The 23313-nt window shown below is 35.2% G+C and overlaps 1 protein-coding gene across 1 annotated transcript in view; it reads left to right on the forward strand.

Annotated features, from left to right (window-relative positions):
- LOC131695518 (homeobox protein slou) overlaps positions 1-23313 on the forward strand; it is a 69231-nt gene that overhangs the window by 3110 nt on the left and 42808 nt on the right. Inside the window, exon 2 of the mRNA XM_058984077.1 lies at positions 11149-11446. Within this exon, the coding sequence (XP_058840060.1) occupies positions 11149-11446 (298 nt within the window). The remainder of the gene's footprint in view (positions 1-11148; positions 11447-23313) is intronic.

The following is a 23313-nucleotide window of genomic DNA, read 5'->3' on the forward strand; positions in this document are numbered from 1 at the left end:
TGGCCTTAGCCTGTCATGGAGATGACAATACATAGAAAAAAATCGTTTTCCGTCGTCAACGTAAACAGCACTGCTCCATCGGAATCCAATCAGTCTAATGGCAATAAGTTCAGTTCTAGAGCTGATGCTTGTAACTGTTAGTATTAAAAAAAGGCAATAGTTTTATTTATTAGATTTACTTGTTTTTGTGAGCAAAACTTGTCTCAATCAAAAGTTATAGCTGTTAAAAAACGTTGTTGTCCATAATCAATATAACATGATTCATTTGTTGGGTTTTGGCGTATGTATCAATACTTTATTTAAGATCTTTTGGTATCCAACGGAAAACATCAAAATAATGAGCTAAACGAAATCAACTATGTGAAAAATTCGCCTTATTTTCTTATTCTCATTAGTTTTATTTATTTCTTCTTTAATCGGTGAATTTTGGAGCCCTTCAAAAAATTCGCTCACCTGTCAAAACTATCACCTCCCCCCTCCAAACCACTCTTCTTTTAAAAAAATAGGTGCACTAATTTACAAAATGTGCAACTGACATCGGGCTATTAGCAACGGCACCGGTAACTAGCAGTCTTTGACAATAAAAGTATTAAAAAATTGATTCGTTTTATATGGGAATTTCAGAGATATAATATAGCGGTACCGTCATCGGGGGCTACTTTACACCAAAAATAGAATTGTTTGTACATTACACTTTTATTTATATATAGGTCTTCGACTATTAATCGCACAGACTGGCTTATCAACTAATCCTAATACTAAAAGTACATCTTGCAACATTAAAATCGAAAAAACATGAAACTTGATTAAACACACGACAACATACATTTAACGGGTTGTTTCGTCCGAATTGCGTACGGCACAACGGTAAACGGAAAAAGTCCACTTGGCGTGTTTGTCTTCTAGGTGCATTGAAATTAAGTTGACCCAAGAGTTGGCTGCTTTCAATGTTCCCGTCCAGGATGTCAAAAATAAGCATTCGTTGATGTTTGATTCTCCTGTCAGCAAGCGTAGGCAGGTGGATTAATGCGCAACGTTGCACATACGGCGGTAAACGAACTGGGTCGGTCCAAGGTAAAAGGCGAAGAGCATACCTGATGAAACATTTCTGCACCCTCTCAATGCTGTTAATGTGGACTCCGTGATAAGGAGCCCAAACAGGAACGGCATACTCCAAGATGCTGCGTACAAGCGAACAATAAAGCGTTTTCAAACTGTACACATTTTGGAACGACTGAGTGTTTCGCCTTAAAAATCCTAACATGCAGAACGCTTTGGCGATAGTAGACGCTACATGCTCGGAGAAAGTTAACTTGTTGTCCACTTAATAACTAACTTCACGACCACGAAACTTCAAATTAGAATCTGTTTAATGTTTTACATATGGCCGAAGTACCTCCAAAGAATCAAGATTGAACATGAGATATAAAGAACTAGGAATTGACATAAAGTCGCCACGTAATGTTTTGAGACAAATTGTACGTGTTCCTTAACATAGATTTGCACAGATTTTTTAATAAGCTGTGCTCTGCGCACAGATTTCACAAACCATTACCTGGGATTATCGCAAATTATCGATTACTGTTTTTTTTCAAAGCAGGAAAACTAGTACGCTAATGTAAATCTGTTTAGAATTTGAATCAAATCCTAAAATATACAGATTGTATGATATAAAGGGCCGGCGGAAAGCGTGGGTAGTACTACCCACTCTAAAATAACCGAGTGGGTAATTACCCACTCGAAATTTTGAACCATTTCAAAAAATTTAGATGTGCAACGCATGTATCTCGCACTACACACATTTGAAAACATCGATGTACCACAATTCCATTTGCATAAACGAACGTGACTTAATGTGAATGTAATGTAAGCGTGTGCATTGCGAAAAGGGAAAAAATAATTACTAATGGACCCCTCACCCTATGCTTTCTACCCACTCGGGCGTAAAGTGTTTCGCCGCCCCTGAGGATATATGCTTAAGGGGGCGCCTGGTGTAGTGGGCAAGTAAAAATCGGCTGCTTTTTATCCGCTTAATTGTAAGTATTGAATTTCTAGAATAGTCTCCCGCAATCTCGGTGGCCACGCTGAACTTTTGTTTTAAGCAGCCATGCATTCCTAGCGCATATTTCTATAACACACGCGGATTTCAATCTATCGGCAAGAATTTTCGAAAAACGATAACTTTAAAACTAATCAACGAATTGATTTGATTTATTTTTATGAAAATGCACAATATGTGCAACCTGTCGATGAACCACAGAAAACCGAATAAAAAAAATTCTCCCTATTATTTTGAAGAAAAGTGAGCAAATTTTACAGTAAAATATGAGATTTTTCAGTTTTCATGAAGCCATTTTCTGAAACTCGACCTTTTTTCTATTTTTCGTGGTTCATCGGCTAACTAAAAGTCAAAGCTTTACAAAACTTATTGAATTTCCCGTATCAGACAATTTTATCGAGTTCGCCATGGCGCACAGTGGGACCAATCCAAAAATGGAGGAACAAAACCTATTTGAGGCCTTAGATGTCATTTTGGAGCCAGCATTTTTTCATAGGATATGTTCAAAATATTATTCTGCAACTCTTCAAATAAAATATTTTTTGGTTGGACTAAAGTAGAGTACCCGAGCAACAATTTTTTTCAAAAAATTTCTTAGAGGGTCGTTGTTATCTGCAAAGTTGTAGAATATTATGTTTTGAATAACTTCGTCTAAGATATCACAGACATCAGAACTCATTTTTGAAGTGAAATTGTTGTTTTTTGTAGATATGACAAAACAATCAGTTTTTCGACCTTTCCATGCTAAAAACCTTATTTGATTAATTTAATATGTTCTACAAACTTGCAGGTGTCACCAAAATACAACTTTTTGTTTAAGGAACTAATAACGTAAATTCAATATTTTAGCTTATACAACTATTTTTCATATAAATTTTCACTATTTTCATCAAAGATTTCTGTTTTTGAACCATTTCAAAAAATTTAGATGTGCAACGCATGTATCTCGCACTACACATATTTGAAAACATCGATGTACCACAATTCCATTTGCATAAACGAACGTGACTTAATGTGAATGTAATGTAAGCGTGTGCATTGCGAAAAGGGAAAAAATAATTACTAATGGACCCCTCACCCTATGCTTTCTACCCACTCGGGCGTAAAGTGTTTCGCCGCCCCTGAAGATATATGCTTAAGGGGGGCGCCTGGTGTAGTGGGCAAGAAAAAATCGGCTGCTTTTTATCCGCTTAATTGTAAGTATTGAATTTCTAGAATAGTCTCCCACAATCTCGGTGGCCGCGCTGATCTTTTGTTTTAAGCAGCCATGCATTCCTAGCGCATATTTCTATAACACACGCGGATTTCAATCTATCGGCAAGAATTTTCGAAAAACGATAACTTTAAAACTAATCAACGAAATGATTTGATTTATTTTTATGAGAATGCACAATATGTGCAACCTGTCGATGAACCACAGAAAACCGAATAAAAAAAATTCTCCCTATTATTTTGAAGAAAAGTGAGCAAATTTTACAGTAAAATATGAGATTTTTCGGTTTTCATGAAGCCATTTTCTGAAACTCGACCTTTTTTCTATTTTTCGTGGTTCATCGGCTAACTAAAAGTCAAAGCTTTACAAAACTTATTGAATTTCCTGTATCAGACAATTTTATCGAGTTCGCCATGGCGCATAGTGGGACCAATCCAAAAATGGAGGAACAAAACCTATTTGAGGCCTTAGATGTCATTTTGGAGCCAGCATTTTTTCATAGGATATGTTCAAAATATTATTCTGCAACTTTTTAAATAAAATATTATTTGGTTGGACTAAAGTAGAGTACCCGAGCAACAATTTTTTTCAAAAAATTTCTTAGAGGGTCGTTGTTATCTGCAATGTTTTGAATAACTTCGTCTAAGATATCACAGACATCAGAACTCATTTTTGAGGTGAAATTGTTGTTTTTTGTAGATATGACAAAACAATCAGTTTTTCGACCTTTCCATGCTAAAAACCTTATTTGATTAATTTAATATGTTCTACAAACTTGCAGGTGTCACCAAAATACAACTTTTTGTTTAAGGAACTAATAACGTAAATTCAATATTTTAGCTTATACAACTATTTTTCATATAAATTTTCACTATTTTCATCAAAGATTTCTGTTTTGTGCACTTTTGTGTAGCCAAACTTTGGCTATTCCTGTAGACTATTATTTCTAGAAAAAAAATAATATTGCATAGAAATAGGATATAAAGGGGCGCATTGTTTGGGTGACCATTCATGTCCAACGATTTATAACATAAAATGTTTTTATAATATTTTTAATTCTATACATTATTAGCTATTACCAAAATGTTATATTTTACACGCACCTGCTAGCATATAGAACATCTTGAGTTGATCAATTACGGTAACAACACGAAAAAGTTAAGAAAAATGCAAATGCTGAAATTAGACTGCCAAAGAATAACGATTTCGGCTTAAAAATAAATCTACAGTACCTATGTATAAGGTATGTTCAAAAAAATGTTTGAAATCGAATATTATACGACTTTTCTGAAATCCTCAACCATCTAAAAAATAGAAACCACCTATGTTCTATAATAACTAAAGCCTCAAATAGGTATTGTTCTACTTTCATGAATTTGTAGAACTAACCTTATTGGTTAAACATTTTGTCTTCAGTGAAAATTCCGGACTAAAAAAAATTTGTTTAAATGGTTTGAGGTTAAGACCATTTAAACAAAATTTGTTTTTTTTAGTCCGGGATTTCCACTGAAGACAGCAAAGTTGTTAAATACTGTATTTGAAACAATTTTGTTGAAAATACCTTACACATACCGTAGATTTATCTTTTGAGCCGAAATCGTTGTTCTTTGGCAGTTTAACTTCAAAATTTGCATTTTTTCACTTTCCCATATTGTAACCGTAATTGATCAGCTCAATATGTTCTACATACTAGCAGGTGCGTGCAAAATATAACATTTTGTTAATGGCTAATAATGTATATAAATTAAAAATAATATAAACACATTTCATGTTATAAACCGTCGTACATGAATGGTCACTCAAACAATGGGTCCCACTATATCCTGTTTCTGTGTAATATTAAATTTATTCTAACAACAATAGAGAAGTAAGTTTAGCTGCACAAAAGTGCACAAAAACAGAAATCTTTGATGAAAATAGTGAAAATTTATATGAAAAATAGCTGTAGAAGCCAAAATATTGATTTTACGTTATTAGTTCCTTCAACAAAAAGTTGTATTTGAGTGATACCTGCAAGTTTGTAGAACATATTAACCGTTGTGTATCCGACGCGGTACCCGGGTACCTTTTCAATTAATGAAATTCCTATGTTTTATCCATAGCTGGAAATTGAAACTTTGTGACATCTTAGAACTTTACTAAGTCAAGCTTTTGGGTTAATAATATTGTTGATATAGTAAGGGGGTAGATAGGAGGGGCTCCTGAATTTTTTTTACTACGTAACAGGCCGACGTGGGTACCCGGGTACCCATAAAACTGAAATGCCAATAACTAATGTAATTTCCAACCGATTTTGATGCTTTTGTTTGGATTGAGGAACTCATCCGCTTTTGGACTTGGTAAAAATGAATCGGGTTACTTCATTCGGTTCCCGGGAATCCGGACTATTTGTGAACTTCAATGGAGTACTAGCAATATGGGTATCAAAATTCTTGGAATTGCATCAGCAGGCTGTATCTCGTAGTTTTGGAACAATTTGGTGATTTGACCCCGGAACGGACATTCCGGAGCAGGTTCCCGTGGGGCCGTGAGTGGCCATTTCATTCAAATTCCATTTTTCAAATTGCCATAGGGTCCCGTAACAATAAATAACTGATTTTCGAGACAATTTGAAGAGTTTTGACACTCATATTGCTAGGACATTATTAAAATTTACAAATCATACCCTAGTACAGGAACATTACGCCGGAAAATCCAAATTACCAAGCAACAGATCCATTCATCCGGTTTAATTTGACAAATCAAAAAGTGGAGTTCCTGAATCCAAAAAATCTAAAAGTGTCCAAATCGGATAAAGGAATTTATGAGCATTTCAGTTTGTGGGTACCCGGGTACCCACATTGGCCTGTTAAAGGTGTTTTTTTGTTGGACACATAACAGTTAAATTATTTAATTCAGGTTTTTAGCATGGAACGGTCGAAAAACTGATTTTTAGTTCATATTTACAAAAAAAACAACAATTTCGCCTCAAAAATGAAGTCTGATGTCTGTAGTATCTCAGAAGAAGTTATTCAAAACATAATATTCTACAACTTTGCTGAAGATATCGACCCTCTCAAATTATTTTTCGAAAAATTGTTTTTGCTCGGATACTCCACTTTAGTCCAACAAAAAATATTCTATTTAAAAAGTCGCAGAATAATATTGTGAACATATATCCTACGAAGAAATGCTGGTTAAAATGCCATCTAAGGCCTCAAATAGGTTTTGTCCCATCTTTTTTGGATTGGTCCCACTATGCGGTGCTCCTCGAGATGGAACTGGTTGGATGTCTACCCTTGGAACGCTCGTATATTTTTTTTCGTGCGCAATGAGTGTATAAATAAATCTTAACATTACAAAAAAAATCTATTGTTACATTGTCTTCAAAACTGTAAACCAAAATAACCTTCGGTTTGAGCACTTTACACCAGACGACCCCTGCTTTAAAACAAGCTCACAAAGTTTGGTGTAGCTTGTTTGAATTGAAAAAAGTTATTCTTAAACAATAGGGTGAACGTATAAATGTGGTCCACATTACTCACATATACTGCCATAACAAATGAACAAAGTGCACCAGTATTTTTAAATTTCAATTTCGAGATATGCTTCAACATAAATCCTGAAAATTTGATGCAGCTTGTTTTATTAGAAAAAAAAGTGATCGTATAAATGTGGGACACACTGTGTATCAGAATGATTCCATCTTACCTTTAGGCGAATCAAATCGTTTTTTGACTGCGTTTATTTAATTCAGAAAATATTTCTGAAATATTCTTTTAAGGCCCTAGGTTTCTGTGATGAACCGGTTCTGTGATATCCAAGAATAAAACGTATGCATTAGTGGTACATTTACTGTTTTGACAGAAAAAAGAAGTTTTTGCGATTAATTCCATTTTTTATTTTAATTAAAAAAAATGCTAACAACTAACTGTTCTCAGTAATGTTGTTAACCGCATTATGGACTACTCTTTTATCGCATTGGTTTTTGCATTTTAGTGAAATAGCGATCTGTAGAAGCTGAGATGCAATAGGCGCCTTTTCCCATGCTGAATTCATATAAAACTTTAAACGACATGCGCAAATCTGGGAAAAAATCCAAATTTTTCCATACAACCACGAGCCGGTCTAATAAACACCAATTTTTCCCGTGTTAACTTCAGTTTGAAATTAGTAAAATTATCATGTTAAAATCAAATCAAAATCAAATCCAAATACGCGTAAATTCTATTGAAAATTTAATATTATCAATTCTAACAGAATTAACGCGGCAATTTCAAACTGAGTTACCAATTTATTGAAGTCACACTAAAAAATTGGCTAGGATGTCTTTTTCAACTCATTTTCAATGTTTCAATTGTTCGGGTCAGAAGACCTTTCCAACGATATTACTATGCGCTTTTTGGACAACAATATGAAAATAATATTTATTTTGCGATTTTTCATGAAGAATACGAAAATTGCTCAAATTTTTTCTTAGTCTTGAATTTTCTGAAAAGAGTCAACAAAATCGATACAGAAGTTTCTAATTTAGGAAAAATTGAAGAATTCTAGCATTTTTCAACCGAATTTGATCTTTTACTAATCGTTGGATGTGGTATTAAATATTTCCTCTAAATCAATAACAATACGCTTCTCTATAAAATGTTGAGCAATCTATATATTTTTCATGAAAAACTGCAAAATTGTGGTTATTTTTGCATTTCTTTTTATTTTTGGTTTTAACCTTAGGGTCATTCGCTTCTATATTTTTATATTGTTGTCCCAAAACCGCCAATACTATTAATAAAGGAACATACCTTAGCATACCATGTAAAAGGTCTATACTTCTTTCCAGAATAATAAACAATTTTTGAATCGGACCAAAAATAACAATTAGGCTAATTATTTAGTACCGAAAGTCACATTTTTTTTGTTGTAAATCGAATTTTGAGGATATATTAAATTGAACAAACGTGGTTTTGTATTGTATTACAACCTTTACTAGATCACTTGAAAAGTTTTAGTAGTTTGTGAACCCCTTTTTTGTTCAAACGACAACTAGGGTGTTTTACCAAGATAAAAAAACTTTACTCATTCTAGGTAGAACAATACTATCTTGAGTGAAGTTGTAGAACGACTAATTTTAGAAAAAAAATTGAGAAAATGTAAGCTCCATTGGTCATAGATTTCATTGTACAAGAAATTTAAATCCAAGGTTTACCTAGTGGAACACTATAACGTCAGACCCGGTACGGTCAGGTGGATAAATTGGATAATGTCTGATCTGGTCTATGCACTTCATGAAAGTGGATGGATGGGAAAGGTGTGAAAGGCCGAATGAACATAGTGTCAAGTACCTCTAGTATGTCAATTTATAAATCTTTCACCTTGTAACACGTCAAAGTCAACGTCAGTGGAACTGAATCAGTGTCCTATTTGCTCCGCTTCTTTAATGCTCCCGATCTCCTAGGCCCGAAGCGAAAAAACTATATGTGCTAGACAATATTAACAGGTTTATTCGATATTCAACAGATCGATTGTTTTCGTGCGTATTCTCGATATTACAAAATCTTTCAATGCTTCTAGTCAATGTCCCCGCAAACTCACGAAAAATGCGAAAATTTATTATTATTGATTGATTTATAGATGCTTCATCAAACAACATACTAACTACAATATCCTACCAATAGATACAAACGACTTAATAACTACTGGTTTGAATAGATCATTTTGCTGCCTAATCAAACTTGCTTATATTCGAGAAACTAGCATCTTTGTTTGGCGGCCTGGTCCGCGTGGATAATGATTCTTCAAAATAATTTGGCAAATTTTAAATATTTGAATTGATGTTGTCCCAATAATTTGGATAATTTACTTGAATTTAATGAGTTGTGCAAAATGAGTAATAATTAAATTAAATTATATGTAACGAACCAACAATTATAGGATCCTGTATCAGTCTGGATATAGTTGAATGTTGATAGAAGGAATAATTCAATCTGTCAGTCGTAAGAGAATTTTTTCGATTCTATCCGCGAACGGGAGCACGTTATTCAGTTTTAGTACAAAGTTAAAATGCCCGCTAAATTCATATTCTGCACCATTGTTGACGATGTGCTGGATTTAATGTCTTTTTAAGATTAAAAATTCAGATGCAATGTATGTTTTAAGAGGAAATAAACATTTATATAGAAATATAAACATAGGAGCCGTATCAAATTATCTGATTAAAAAAACATTATGCAAGATTAGCAACTAACTGTCAGATTCTCCAGATTTCGAAATAAATCAAATGATACCCTTAAGCTAAACATTTTGTGATCACAGAAATCCACAGGATGACGATTTGAGCCAAACCATGGAATACTACTACTGAAATTTTGATATGTACATAATATTTGGTTGAATATCTGCAGCTGCAGTTGAGACACAAGCAATTTTGTACACAAAAACTGATTTTGGAACAAAACCAAAAAATCTACGGAAGTTATTATTTTTATTGGCCTGATGTTACAACAGGTCTACCCAAGGAGAACTACAAGTACAACTCAGCGGTACTGGTGGGGGTTGCCATGAAGCTACGCCATTTTGGGGGGGGGGGGGGGTGTGCAGAGGTTTGTGACGAAATGCTGTGGGGTGTTGAAAATCACTTCAAAATTCTATGTCATTTATGGATGTACCCTGACTCGATCCAAAATTATTGTTTTGATTTTCATGGCAATGATGCTGGCTGTACAGAGACGCCATCCATGGCTGGGCGCAACTAACTGTGTGTCAGAAGAAGTGTCACCACATTATTACTTTTAATTCTTTTTGACAGGGTAGATTGTGTTTGAAATTAATATTATGCATTTTAAAGGGTGTCGTTTTGACGGCTTATTGGTGAAATAAATAACGCCTGAATTTGTATTCATTTATCAACAGTCGTGGTCTACGTTTGGAAACTCATATAATATAATCGAAGATTTTGTTTTCATTTAAAATCAGATAATTTAACAAATCCTGCACATCCAGAGTTATTAAGAACAGCATTGTAGTCCACTCAAAAGGAAAACATATTACTGAAGTCATACGATATATTCCCAGATGATAAATAGGGAATTTAAAATAAAAATTCTGTATAAAAGGCTTTACGCTTAAACCCTTTCATGTCCAACTTTTTCCTAGTGCATGTAGGGTTTCAAAACTATTTTTCCTTGAAAACGGTGAGATCAAGATACACGAAAACTTTTTTTCCATAAAGATAGGTGCTTCCCTTGCAGTGCTAGAAGCTACTCAATTTTTACCTTCCTATCCTCAATACAATTCTCCAAGAATATTTACAATAGTTCAATTACATTGAAAACCTAGCCAAAGACAGTCTAAATTGATAAGTTTTATCAGTTTTCAAAAATATTGCGCCATAACGAAGATATATGAAAAATTCACTTTCCGTTACAAACCTAAACTGTTCCTGGCAGCACTGCTCGATCGGAATCTAATCAGACTAATTGCAAAAACTTCAGTTCAGGCTGATCCTTGTAACTGTTAATGCTCAAATGATAGGCAATAGTCACATTTATTGGCCTTACTTGTTTTTGCGAGCAAATCTTGCCGCAATCAAAACTTATAGCTGTTTAAAAACGATGTTGTCTACAAACAACATGGATATGAATGGGTAAAAAGTTTACTTCACAGAAGTTGATGTTTTATTAAACCAGGATTTCATCAGTTTTAAAAGATGTTCTTAGGGTGGTTCAATTATTGTTTCAGGAGTTCTAGGTTGTCTGGAGGTTCAGTAAATATTTTTCATCTTCAAAGTTAATATAAATCATAATGTCCATGACATGCTACAACTCTAATTTAGAGGGAGAAAACTAAACTCTGAACATATACATACATATCAAAAGAATATTATCTCTATTTCTATCTGCAGGGATGTCCAGTTGATCTCACACGTTCCATGGACAGCAGTAGTGCGAAATCAATGACTAACAGTGATCAAGAGACTACGCCGAAACGGTTAGCTTTCTCCGTGGAAAATATTCTGGATCCAAACAAGTTCAATGGCAAACATAGCCAAATCAATAATAACAGCAGTAGTATCAATAACAACAATAGTAGTAGTCAAAACAACAATTCCAACAATCATAGTGCTAATAGTAATAACAAATTCTGGAGTGGCTTTGACCGGGATGATAAAATGGACGACGATCAAAGTGATTCACGATCAGGTAAGTTCTAAAGGCATGTATTATTTAAGTTTTTTTACTTGCATATGCTGAACATATGTCAAGCATTCATCGGTATCGCCAAGACAGAAACATCAGAAGCTAAAACGATATCCCTTCGAGAATATTCAAATGCAGTCGAATTACAAGCGTTTGACAAATAGTTTTAACTTCTTTGCACTTTTTGTCGTTTCGAGTGAATACGTCTGCATCGTTCAACTAAAGTAGAGTTGAACGGCAGAAACGTTTTATCATACGGGGTGCAGTTCCAGAACGGTATTATTGGTGAAATTGCAAAATACTTGATCCCTTCTAAGCTTACTTCGTGCCTACCAGACATTTTAGCAATAAAAAATGCCAAAAAGGTTCGGACTCAATTAAGCTGGTCAGAAAAAAATCGAACGAAAGAATCGCAGGCATCAATGGGAAATAGAATGCGTTGCGTTGCATCGGAGCATCCAGTGAGTCAAATGCATGACTGGTTTCCATTGCACTCGCTTGGTCGCGACAGTAGCAACGGTCGTGATAGGGCAGCTGAGCGGACGATTTCTGCACCGTGCATGCAAAAAAGCAGATAACACTTAGGCAAATAAACGGCCACAGCAGATAGCCTTAGTCAATTTTTGCTCAGTCCATTGCATTAACACGGTTTGACTGCTGCTGGTACAACAGGCTAGTTTTCGTTCAACGCTACTCGAAAATCCTTGGAAATGGTGATCAATGTATATGTATATTGATTGGAATGTTTTATCTCATTTATTAGAGATTTTTTTGTTCAATATGCATTTAATTGTGCATGCCATTGAGAAAGTTCGTTTTCATCCAAGCGGTGTCGGGGTGTAAATGACATGTTCTGAATATTACTCAAAACGATATTTTCTAGTATTACAAATATCAAGGACATGGTTAAAATGTCAAGTAAATTGGATAATTTGCATTGATATTAGTGTAATTTGGTGAAATTTATTCTTGTGAGTTAATATATCAGCAATTTTTTTGACGTAGGACTACGTCTTAGTTTTCGATATAGGGGTGCAAATTCTACAAAAATGGCATGTAACGAAAAGTGGTCCAATTTTAAACGCATATAATTCAGCCACCTCACGATAAATTTTCAATTTTTTTGCGCATATCGCCCCGAAATACTTCTAAGAATAGATTCCAATAGATAAACCCAAAGATTTTTGATATCATGGCATTAAAAATTTAAATAATGAACAACCTAGTCAAAATATCGCGCATTTACACACAGAAGATAGCGCTTCCCTAGTCCAGCACGACAGATTTGTGTACCTAGCGCGCTACGCTTCTATGAATGACGTCATCATCGACTATTTAAACGAACGGATTTCGTCGAAGACGCTCAGTTGCCTGTTGAGCGGCAGACGAAGCAGGTCACTGCATTGTGTGTTTTCACAGCCAGTGCAGCTGAGTTAGAAGTCCGTTACACTGCCTGTGGAGGTACGCTACCCAGTGAATGCGACTGTGCTTGCCGTGCAAACACTATGCTATCTTTTGTGTTGTGCTCGTTTCCAGCACACTTTTAAGTATAATTATTCGTACACAAAATAGTTTGTACATGCGAGCTTCATTTGCAAACACGGTTAACATAGTGTCGTGGTATTAGTTGTCTCTTTCGCTCTACTCATCATCATCAGCGTTGATTCATTTTGCTTTGTGCGCTTGTGTTTAATGTTTGAGGTGAATGTGTATGTAGGTAGATCTAATTTGTTACTAAATTGCACAACGAAAGCTTATTATTTACGTTCGATCAATTCATTGATTCATTTCCCCTTTACGTGATTCATTTTCTCTCAGCCTATAGTATTTTGATTCTACTAATAGGTACATACTACAAAGCCTATTTCTGAATAAATACACTGTCACTTGAAAAACCGTTGCAAAAACGCATCTTGTCCATATATAAAATTGTTTTCGATTCTTGTATATTTATAGTTTCGATATAAAATGATAGCGAATGCAGTGATATTTGTATGCGTACTTTAGGAAAGTTACAATAATGGCAAAATATAACTAGAATGCTTGGTCTATACATGAAATGTGATTATATTGTCTAAAATTTGATTTTTCTTCACTGGTCCGGGTTTTTTACCACACACAATCGAAAAGTTTTTACAAGCTAATCTTATGCTATAAAGATTTAGTTCCAGATATTAGTTCGGTCACAGTTTTCTGTCTTCTTTCTTCAGATCTTCTTAAATAAGTTTAATCGGATTCGATCACCTACTACAAATGAAATGACCTGATAACCAAGAAGGTTTGGTTCAATATGTAACATTCGATGTTGAGTGGTTGTGATTAAACCATACGTAATAAATATGTTTTATTTATTATAACTATAAATGTACTAAGAAAATAAATAGTTTACATTAAGTAGTATAGTCCTACGTCTACAGCCCGTGCAATCCTATAGGGCTGCCCCTTGTAGTTTTATTTCTAGTTTCTGCCTCATCCGATCTACTCTACACAGCTGATTGCAAAAGTACCCATTAATGTCCTGTGGGTACAAGTATCATATTCTTAGCAAGCTTGTTGAAAAGGTTATATGTGCAAATGTGAGCTCTTTGTTTACTTTCTCTTCATCTTGAAACTTTTGAATTTATGATAGCTGCTTAACTCTTTGCATAATGGGCTAGTTGAAATCATAGTGTTCCGGTATGCATTTGATAATCATTTAGTTTTATGGCTGCACCATAATAATTAAAAGAGGAAGTAAACAAAGAGAGGCTTCCACTTGCACATAGGATAGTTTCAATAAGCATGCGAGACTTCTCAGTAAAAAACGGCGAACGAACATGTTAACAGAAAGAGGAAACCGAGGTGAGATAAACAGTAGCGGATCCAGAAACAAATTTTGGAGGGGGTACGAAATTTCGATTTTGAAATGTTCATGTTAATACGTAATACGTAATATCCTCATTAAATTAAATTTAGTTTTGGAGGTCGAATTTCGTTTGGAATGATTTGGAGCTCAGAACGAATTCAATTAAAAAACTATTTTAAAATTCCTGAGCAAGTTAAAAAAATTCGCAGGGAGTCCGGATCCCCAGGACCCTCCCCTGGATCCGCCACTGGAGATGAATCAGAAAAGAGTTGAAACAGTACCTATTGCTAGCCAAACCACGCCGTTGGGAATCTGGCAACAATGCTTTTTTTATATGTATACGAAAAATGTAAAACAAAAGTATTTTTTTTGCAGATTCGTAACTGTATGGTTCCGCTATTAATGGGCATTGTGTCAACCATCCTCTGTTTCAACTCACCTCGGATTCCCCTATTCATCACCATTATTCAATAGGCTTTGTTTTCTGTTATCTGTATTGTACAAAATCTGTGCGAATCTAATTCCAAAAATCTGTGCCTTTCTAGATAGACCTGCACTTGTGGCAAATTTATAGCCGAGTACAGAAGAAATAATCATAGGGTCTTTGGACTCTGATCGGATTCGGTCGACTGCGGATCAGGCGATTCGGGGAAACTCAAATTCTGTATAATATATGCGAAATGCAATCTGGGCTTGCCTCCAACACTGCTCGTCATCGAATGAAAATCCCCAACACTTTAAGTGTTCACCCGACGAGGACAGTTGGTGCAAGTGGCGTCAGGCGGAAGTAAAAGGAACTTTAGAAACCTTCGAACATGTCAGGATCTACGAAAGTTTATCATCTAATGATTTCTTTCTAATAAATGTAAATTTTCACAAATCGTTACATAACCTTTACAAATTATAAAATAAAAGAAATCCCTCTCGGGGCCCATGCAATTTCAACACCAATGTTATCAATGGAGTTTCAAGGTCCCGAGAGATTTTTCTGTTCGTCTTCAAAAACTAAACTGAAAAGTCAAAACATGTATCTTCAAAATAAAAAAAAAGTTGCTAAATCCATTGAGCAGTTGCTTTACAATTTATTCCCAAAAAAGCGCTCATTTTAGGCCTCGCGAGTAGAAGACCCCCTTAAATGAAATGATGTGCGAAAACTCCTAAGAAGCAGGAACTTATTGATCTCCGGTTCAAACCCTTGTGCTATCCAGCCATTTACGTGCCACAATGACGGCCATTATCGCCCAGTTCGTAATACGAGAACAGTCTTTATTTTGATAATAGTCGTTTACACAATCTACCCAGTAAGAAGAAATCATTCTACGTTTGTCCAATTGTGTTGGACGTTTGTTCAATGAATGCCCGACATTCCTAACGGGGTTTTTCTGTCAAGTTATCGTAAACAATTATTGTCATGATAAGGGCTGTTAAACGTAGTATGAACAAGACGATGTAAACCGCCGCAAAAAGCTGGATACCTGGGCTATGAAAATCCGGAAATAACACATGATAATCTCATTAGCGACAGTGGTACTTGTCCGCCTCACAAGCAAGATGTAGAACGAAATATAGAAAAACTCCGTCGAGTCTATTCTCGATAATAATCCGTCCGGCGACCCAAGCTGAGATTTAACGTTATATGATTTCAATATCTGATAGTGGAGCATTTGAAGTTGCACAGTTTCATACACTGTACTCTGCAATAGAGATGGTCGGGTTTCAGTTTTTTCGAACCCGAACCCGACCCGAACCCGAGCGCATGAAAATTTAAAAACCCGAACCCGACCCGAGCCCGAAATTATAAAATTTGAAAAACCCGAACCCGACCCGAGCCCGAACATTCTAAAACTTAAAAACCCGAACCCGACCCGTACCCGAGAATGAAAATTTTGTAAAACCCGAACCCGACCCGACCCGAGAATTTTAAAATTTGAAAACCCGAACCCGACCCGAAACCGAAAATTTAAAATTTGAGAAGCCCGGCCCGAATCCAACTTGCTAATACGGAAAATCAACCAAAGATCTCGAAGATTTTTAATTCTAGGCACCCGAGCTGGACCCTTGACTCATCTAAGAATAGTAGAATCACTCGAATCTGAAGTAGCACCATACGCATTGAGTTATATCTGCATTTGGAAAAACAAATCACTACCGAGTAGAATCCGCATTTATATTTACTATTATTGAACGTCAAATTTGTAACGTGCTGAGAAACTTAATAAATCATTGATATCTTAACCGGAAATTAAGTTAAATCGGCGGCCTTAATGGTCACAGTTTCCAACAACCTTGCCCGTCGTAATTAACCAAAATTTCTGATTTTTTATCAGAAACCATTCCTGCGAGGCAGTTTCGTATAGTTTATTACAAGTATTAAATTAAGCTATGGCAATTGGCAATTCGTATTCGACAGTTTACATGACGTCACCCACGTTACTGGTTGGAACGGTCAAACCTGTATCGAAGGGTATCAATCATTTTCTGACGTTATTTTATGCTTCAGATTATACGGTATGCGCGCCAATAGAGATGCTTCGACATCTCCAATGGAGCTCTCGGAACGACTCCAAACTTAAAAATCCGTTAATGGCTTCAACAGAACACACAAAAATTTTGCGATCATTTCGTTAAGTTCGTGGAAATTCGTGGAAATGTATTTTCATAAAGGAATCTGGATCATGCAACAGCTCAGCCCGGGAACAATCTGATAGAAAGTGCTTGTATCATATATGTACCACTGATTTGATAATGGTGCTATAATCCCATCACCATATGAGTGTCATGAACAACGAAACCTGGCGGAAGTGAAGCTAGGTTTAGGTCTGATGGAACAAAGACAGTTTCTAGAAAATAAATTTGGCCTAAACTATCTGCTTTTAAAAAAATAATGTGCCCTTTTTTAAATTTGAGCCGCCATAATGACACCAAAGTACTACCAAATTTTTGAGTCCAAATCCTTATTTTTCCGTTACAGTTTATTGCAAGAAATCTTTATCATAAACCAATTTGATTATTAAACTTCCGTGAAGGCAGGTACAACCTATTTGTTTCATTTGACCAATTAAACAGTGCTTGCTTAAAGTTTGTTTGGGGTACAAATGTACCCCACAAAACCGTTAGCGTTAGTGTTTTGTCATGTGCACATAATTCAAAAAAAAATTATATATTTTTTTAAAAGCAAAATATCGATACATAGTAAGCGAGAAACTTGTGTAAAATTGTATAAGTTTCAACACTGCTGAATAATAGTATCTGTTATTTGGTATAACAAAGCACTATAGCAAAGCAACTAGAAAATGCGTTTGGATCGGTATCGTAATTTTTGCTTTTGCGGATGAAAGAGTCAAAACACATTTGTGAATATGATTTGTATATACTATGTAAGACGCATCATTCGAATCGTTATCTTCTGCAACCCAGGCTCTGGAGCATACTTACTTTATATACACGTACAATGCACCGGTTCTATCTATTCCTTCGACGCCTTCCTGTTTCATCTCTGTTACTGCATATTGCTGTATTTTTAACGTTTGTATTGGCGTTTGGTTTTAAAAAAGCATCGGAATAAATATACTTTTGGACCGGTTTTTGAAAAAAATTGTTCAAAAGGAAATTTAATAAGCTTTACAACGTCGTTTAAATGGTCAAAATCGATTTGAAACTACCGGAGTTATAGCAATATGAAGGAAAAAAGAGAATTTTGACGTATTTTAAAGACTTGTTTTATACAAAATGAAATATTACCTAATTAAATAGCCAAAACACGAATATTTTTAAACAGGTTACTTTACGAATGAGTTTAGAGTAAAACTATCCAATTTAATTATAAATTTAATAAAAATTAGACATACTAGAGCGATTTTAGTTCTGGGGTACGAATGTACCCCACAAAACCGTTTACGTAGAGAAAAAGTCGCCGCGGCCTAAGTATCGGTTTTAAAGTACTTGTCGAACTTTATATTCCATTATAGAAAGTTGAACCGATATTTTCCGATAAATTCCTGTTGACTTGGTTTATTGCTAATTATCATGAAAAATAATACGCAAAGAGATTTTAGATGTGAAACACGTATTGTTGAATGATCTTTCATGAATGTTCGTTTAAAAAATTAAATAATTCAGGCAGTTTGCGAATCTGAAGAGACGGAATTTTATACAAGAATGAAAAAATACAATATTTGAGCACCAGAAAATACGACGAATTCTAGCGTTTCAGAGGTGCTAACATTTGGTACGGTTATATGTGTCATCCATTCGTATTACGAAGTATAATTCACTACTACAAAAAAGACTGCGTTTTGTGTATAGACGCAAACAGTGTCATGAAATGGATGGGTTGTTTTGTTCAAAACCCGAACCCGACCCGACCCCGATAATTTCTAATTTTAAAAACCCGAACCCGACCCGAGCCCGAAAGCCCAAAATTTTATAAACCCGGACCCGACCCGAACCCGAGAATTTCAAATTTGAAAACCCGGAACCCGACCCGAACCCGAGTAGCTTAAATTTACAGAACCCGAACCCGACCAGAAACCCGTCGGGTTCGGGTCGGGTCCGGGTTTCGGGTCCAAAAACCCGAACCCGACCATCTCTACTCTGCAACCTGTATCGAATAAACCATAAGATTTGATTTAACGTTGCACAGTGTTCCCTTTTCAAACCAAAGATGGAAAAATCTAAATATGTATTAAGTATTTTCAAGAAATAGGTTTTATGTTAAATTTGGGTAGCCGATAACAAATATGAGGTCTAAAATGTTGTAGGGCTTGAAAATGTCTTGGTAGTGGGAGGGTGAAGAGCGGTGTAGAGGTATATTCGTCGAAAACAGAAATGCGTTAATGATTTTTTTGACGATGCAGATCGTGCTAGTACATTTAGTCATTTTTCATATTGTAATGCAACATTTGTAAAATATTTTCCTAAATTTGAATTACAAAATGTTAGAATTTTGAGCAAGTGACCGTGAATCTCCGGGGGAGTTCAGAAAAAAAGTTTTTCCACGGTCTATATCATACCTCAAAATCTATTGGACCAATCGTTTCGAAACATTGCACAGTACTTCCTAAAATTATCCTAATCCTTCTCCATATACATAACTTTTTCTTTTTGATCAATTTTTCAATTTTTCCTATCATTTGAAAGCAAAGAAGTCGTTTCGTTTGACTATAATTGGTCGGTGTTAAGTCAGACCGGACCAAGTAGCAAAATATTGATTTCGAGAAAAATAGGTTTAAAGTTTGAATTGCTGCACCCTCTACGTTATAATTGGAAATTATTTTTGCCATAATTCTTTTTTATGGTTACATATTTCACATTTGGCAAAAGTGGAATGAAGCAGAAGAAATTCTTTATCGAGTGTTATCATTATCTCATTTTTTGATGTTTTGCGACTTAGTCCGGTCTGACTTAACACCGACCAATTAGAGATGTGAACAGATGCATTTACACATAACATCTCCTTTAGAGTGTTTTTGAGGTCTAGTCTATTTGAAAAAAATAACATCAACTATTTTTTTTCAAGCTTGCCTGATCCGCAGTCGACCGAATATATATATATATATATATATATATATATATATATATATATATATATATATATATATATATATATATATATATATATATATATATATATATATATATATATATATATATATATATATATATATATATATATATATATATATATATATATATATATATATATATATATATATATATATATATATATATATATATATATATATTCCTATCGTTTGGTAAACCGGAAAATCTACTTTTTCCTGATTTGCTCATCTCAGCCTAACAATTGTTAGGGATTAATCCCCATACGTATACATAACCGGAGCACCAATGCATCAACCAGATACCATTCTTTGTTAATTTGCATGAAATCGTATCTCCCATGACAATTTCAATTATATTTTTTCTTTCCCAAAATGGGAAACGTCACAGAGTTTGATGCATTCTAAATGACCGGATCCCACAGATAGCGGTGAGCGCGCATTGTCGGGCGCGAGAACAATTTGCTCCTATTTGCCAAATCCCAATTGCAACCCATTTCTACAAAAACACCGAAAACTTTTAATGGATCAGCTACTACTACATCTACATAAAAAAGACCTTTGTGGCTATCGATAAATGGAACTGGTTCAGCACCAAAAAACTCTGTACCGTCTCTTCTTTCGTGGAGAAATTTACATAAAACGAATTGATTTTCACTTCCCTCGTAGAGCGTTACCCCAAAATGACTTTGTATATGTCTGCTTCAGCAGAGAGTTCTCTGTTTATCATATCCCACAGTGACGGATGTTTTTAATTAAAATATCGATCGATGGAAGAAATAAAAATTAAAATCGTGTGCTCCGACAGTCGTTCGCTTTTTTTACTTGTGGGTGGTCTCGTTGCAAAACAGAAAACATTGGATCAGTGTAAATATGTAAAACTAACTTCGACCGTCCATTCGTTTGCTGTCTTTCTCTCCAATGGATGTTGATTGAATAATTATGTAGTTGAGCAAATCAGTTTTAGTACAGAGAAAGTAATTAAAAACAAACACAATATAGGAAATCTGATAACATGTACTCAACCGATTTGTAAAATATTTACAGTCAAAACATGTTCATGTAATTTTGATTTTAACAACCAGTTTTAAGATTTGTCCAAAATATATTAGTATCTGGCGGAAGCATATCAATGATATTGTACCCTATATTATATCTGGCTCAGAGGAGACTTTGATCTGACTCTTAATGAATAATCCAAAACCAAGAAATGATGGCGCAAAATTTATACATAAACTTCATGTTTCGTTCGCCCAACATTGAAATCCGTTTAATATGCAAATTTAACAACCCTTCAATCGGTGCTAACAAATCGCTTTTCCACAAAGAAAACAAGCTTGTCGTAAGAAAATACCCTCAGAGGGATCTCTTTTCCGAATTAAGCGATTCGGAAAATCGCTCCTGTTAACGATGGCGTGAACAACCGGTGCTCTCCCGTACCGCTGCAATAAAAAGGCGAGGCGATTTCAAAGGAGTGAAAAATGTTAAAGGCTTAATCGAATTAGTACCATTTCAGCTGGATACCAGTGGCAGGAGACGTGTGTCGGAAGTTTACCACGTGCCTTCCGAGCAAACCACTCCACAAATATCACATTGAGAAGAAGTATCAGGCACTGTGCAGCCTAACAGACAAGTCCTTTCTGTGGGATTTGTATATCTATACACTTTCTGAGATTCACGCAATCATTAAATTAATTACACGGATGAGAGGAATTTGCGCTACCGTTTCGGTATAACCCCAATCTTTCGGTTCCTCGGTGATGGCTTCGTTCATTGACTGTGAGAAAAGCTTTAGGGAATTTTAATTTGATTTTAATTATCTCACCCTGTATCATGCTTTAAGTTGCCAGTTTGGAAAGAATTCGTTTGCGGTATTTGAGGCGATGTTTGTAATACCTAAGTGGAGGTTTCGGCTAAATAATGTTCACTTGACCGACAGTGTGCTTGAGTCAAGATATATCGTAGACTCAAGATCTCAGCCATAGTAGCCTCTTTGGTTCAAAGAATTGGCTTTTTCAAAAAAGCATGGTACAGCACCATTGAATGTTGACTTTCAAGAATCAACTGCCGCGTCCAGGGGTTGCACTAAATATCTAGTAGTTTCATCCAATTTTGAGGCCTAAACTCCATTTCAGGTTATTTTCATTCCCCATGCTCGAGGACAAAGAAGAAAAATCTTCGATTAATCCATCTAGCAGTGGAAGAAAACCGTGATCTGACATTTTTTATTCAACTTGTTGGTTAATGATTCTAGAGTTTATACATATTGCGCTACATTTATCTGGAATGGCCAGAGATTTTTACAGCCTCCAGACTAAAGGACAAATCTCCGATTTTTAAATTATGGAAGATGCTCTATAATAACAATCTCAATATAAACGAATATTGGAAAGTTTAATTATATACTCTCAAACTTACTAGAAATTAATTGATGCTCGTTTCATGAAGATTAATATGTATGTCAATGTTTTTATGTCGTTTTTAAGTGGTAGATTTTGCAAGATATATTAGTTGATCTGCCAGATTCTCTTTGAAAAATGCAGATATCTATATATAAAATATAGATATATAAAACAACATCATCGTTGGAAAATTGGTTTAAATTCAAAGAAAGTCCGAATTACAGTACTTGACCTAGTATAGTGGTATGTAGATAAGGCGCTGGTTATTTGTTGAAAATGAAAGTCACGTTCTGAGCCAAAATGTAGCACAGTAGCATGTTGTAAGCTGAAATTTGGCATTGCTTCGCCATCTATTTATTCGTAGATCATCATCCATATTACTTTTCTTTAAAATACGAAAGATACAGGGTGTTTGATATGTTTCTCCACTTTTCAATTTTGTTTGCGGCAAAAAATATGAAACCCGTGCTGTTTACAGTTTATCGTTGTTATTACAGCACGCGTACCACAACCTTAAAACTCCCCACTTCACTTTCTGACAATTGGCATAGCGAAATATTGGGTTGCTTTTCCACCCTCGACATTGCACGCTCTTCCTATTTCCGCTTCGATGCAATCAGAACGTTACGATTTCCCCATTTTCCACCCTGCCAGCTCATGGTAGCTATGGAAGTTGCGAGTAGCGAATAATGCTAAAATGCGCATGAGCTAGTATTCGAGAATGTCATAATTTTATTTTGGCTTCCATTCTAGACTTCTGAATTCGACGAAAAATAATCATCAGCAAATACAGTAATGGTCAAAATTATTGGCAGATTATGTGAGAGTTCATTAAGTTGTTTCTGACGGAATAAAAGAAAGCCTTGAATTCAGATTCCGCTGTGATACTTGATCTTCTCTTTCGTTATACTACGTGGATGTTTCAAGCCCAGAAGCGTTTGTTTTGCTCCCAATTCGCCGTATAAAAGATTTGTTTTCCTCTCAATTCAAACGTCAAAACAACACAATACCAACACACCGGATATGTTTATACCACCCAACATAACTTAACCCTCTGGAAGG

Source organism: Topomyia yanbarensis, chromosome 1 (genome assembly GCF_030247195.1).
Source record: "Topomyia yanbarensis strain Yona2022 chromosome 1, ASM3024719v1, whole genome shotgun sequence".
In the NCBI taxonomy this organism is placed as follows: domain Eukaryota; kingdom Metazoa; phylum Arthropoda; class Insecta; order Diptera; family Culicidae; genus Topomyia; species Topomyia yanbarensis.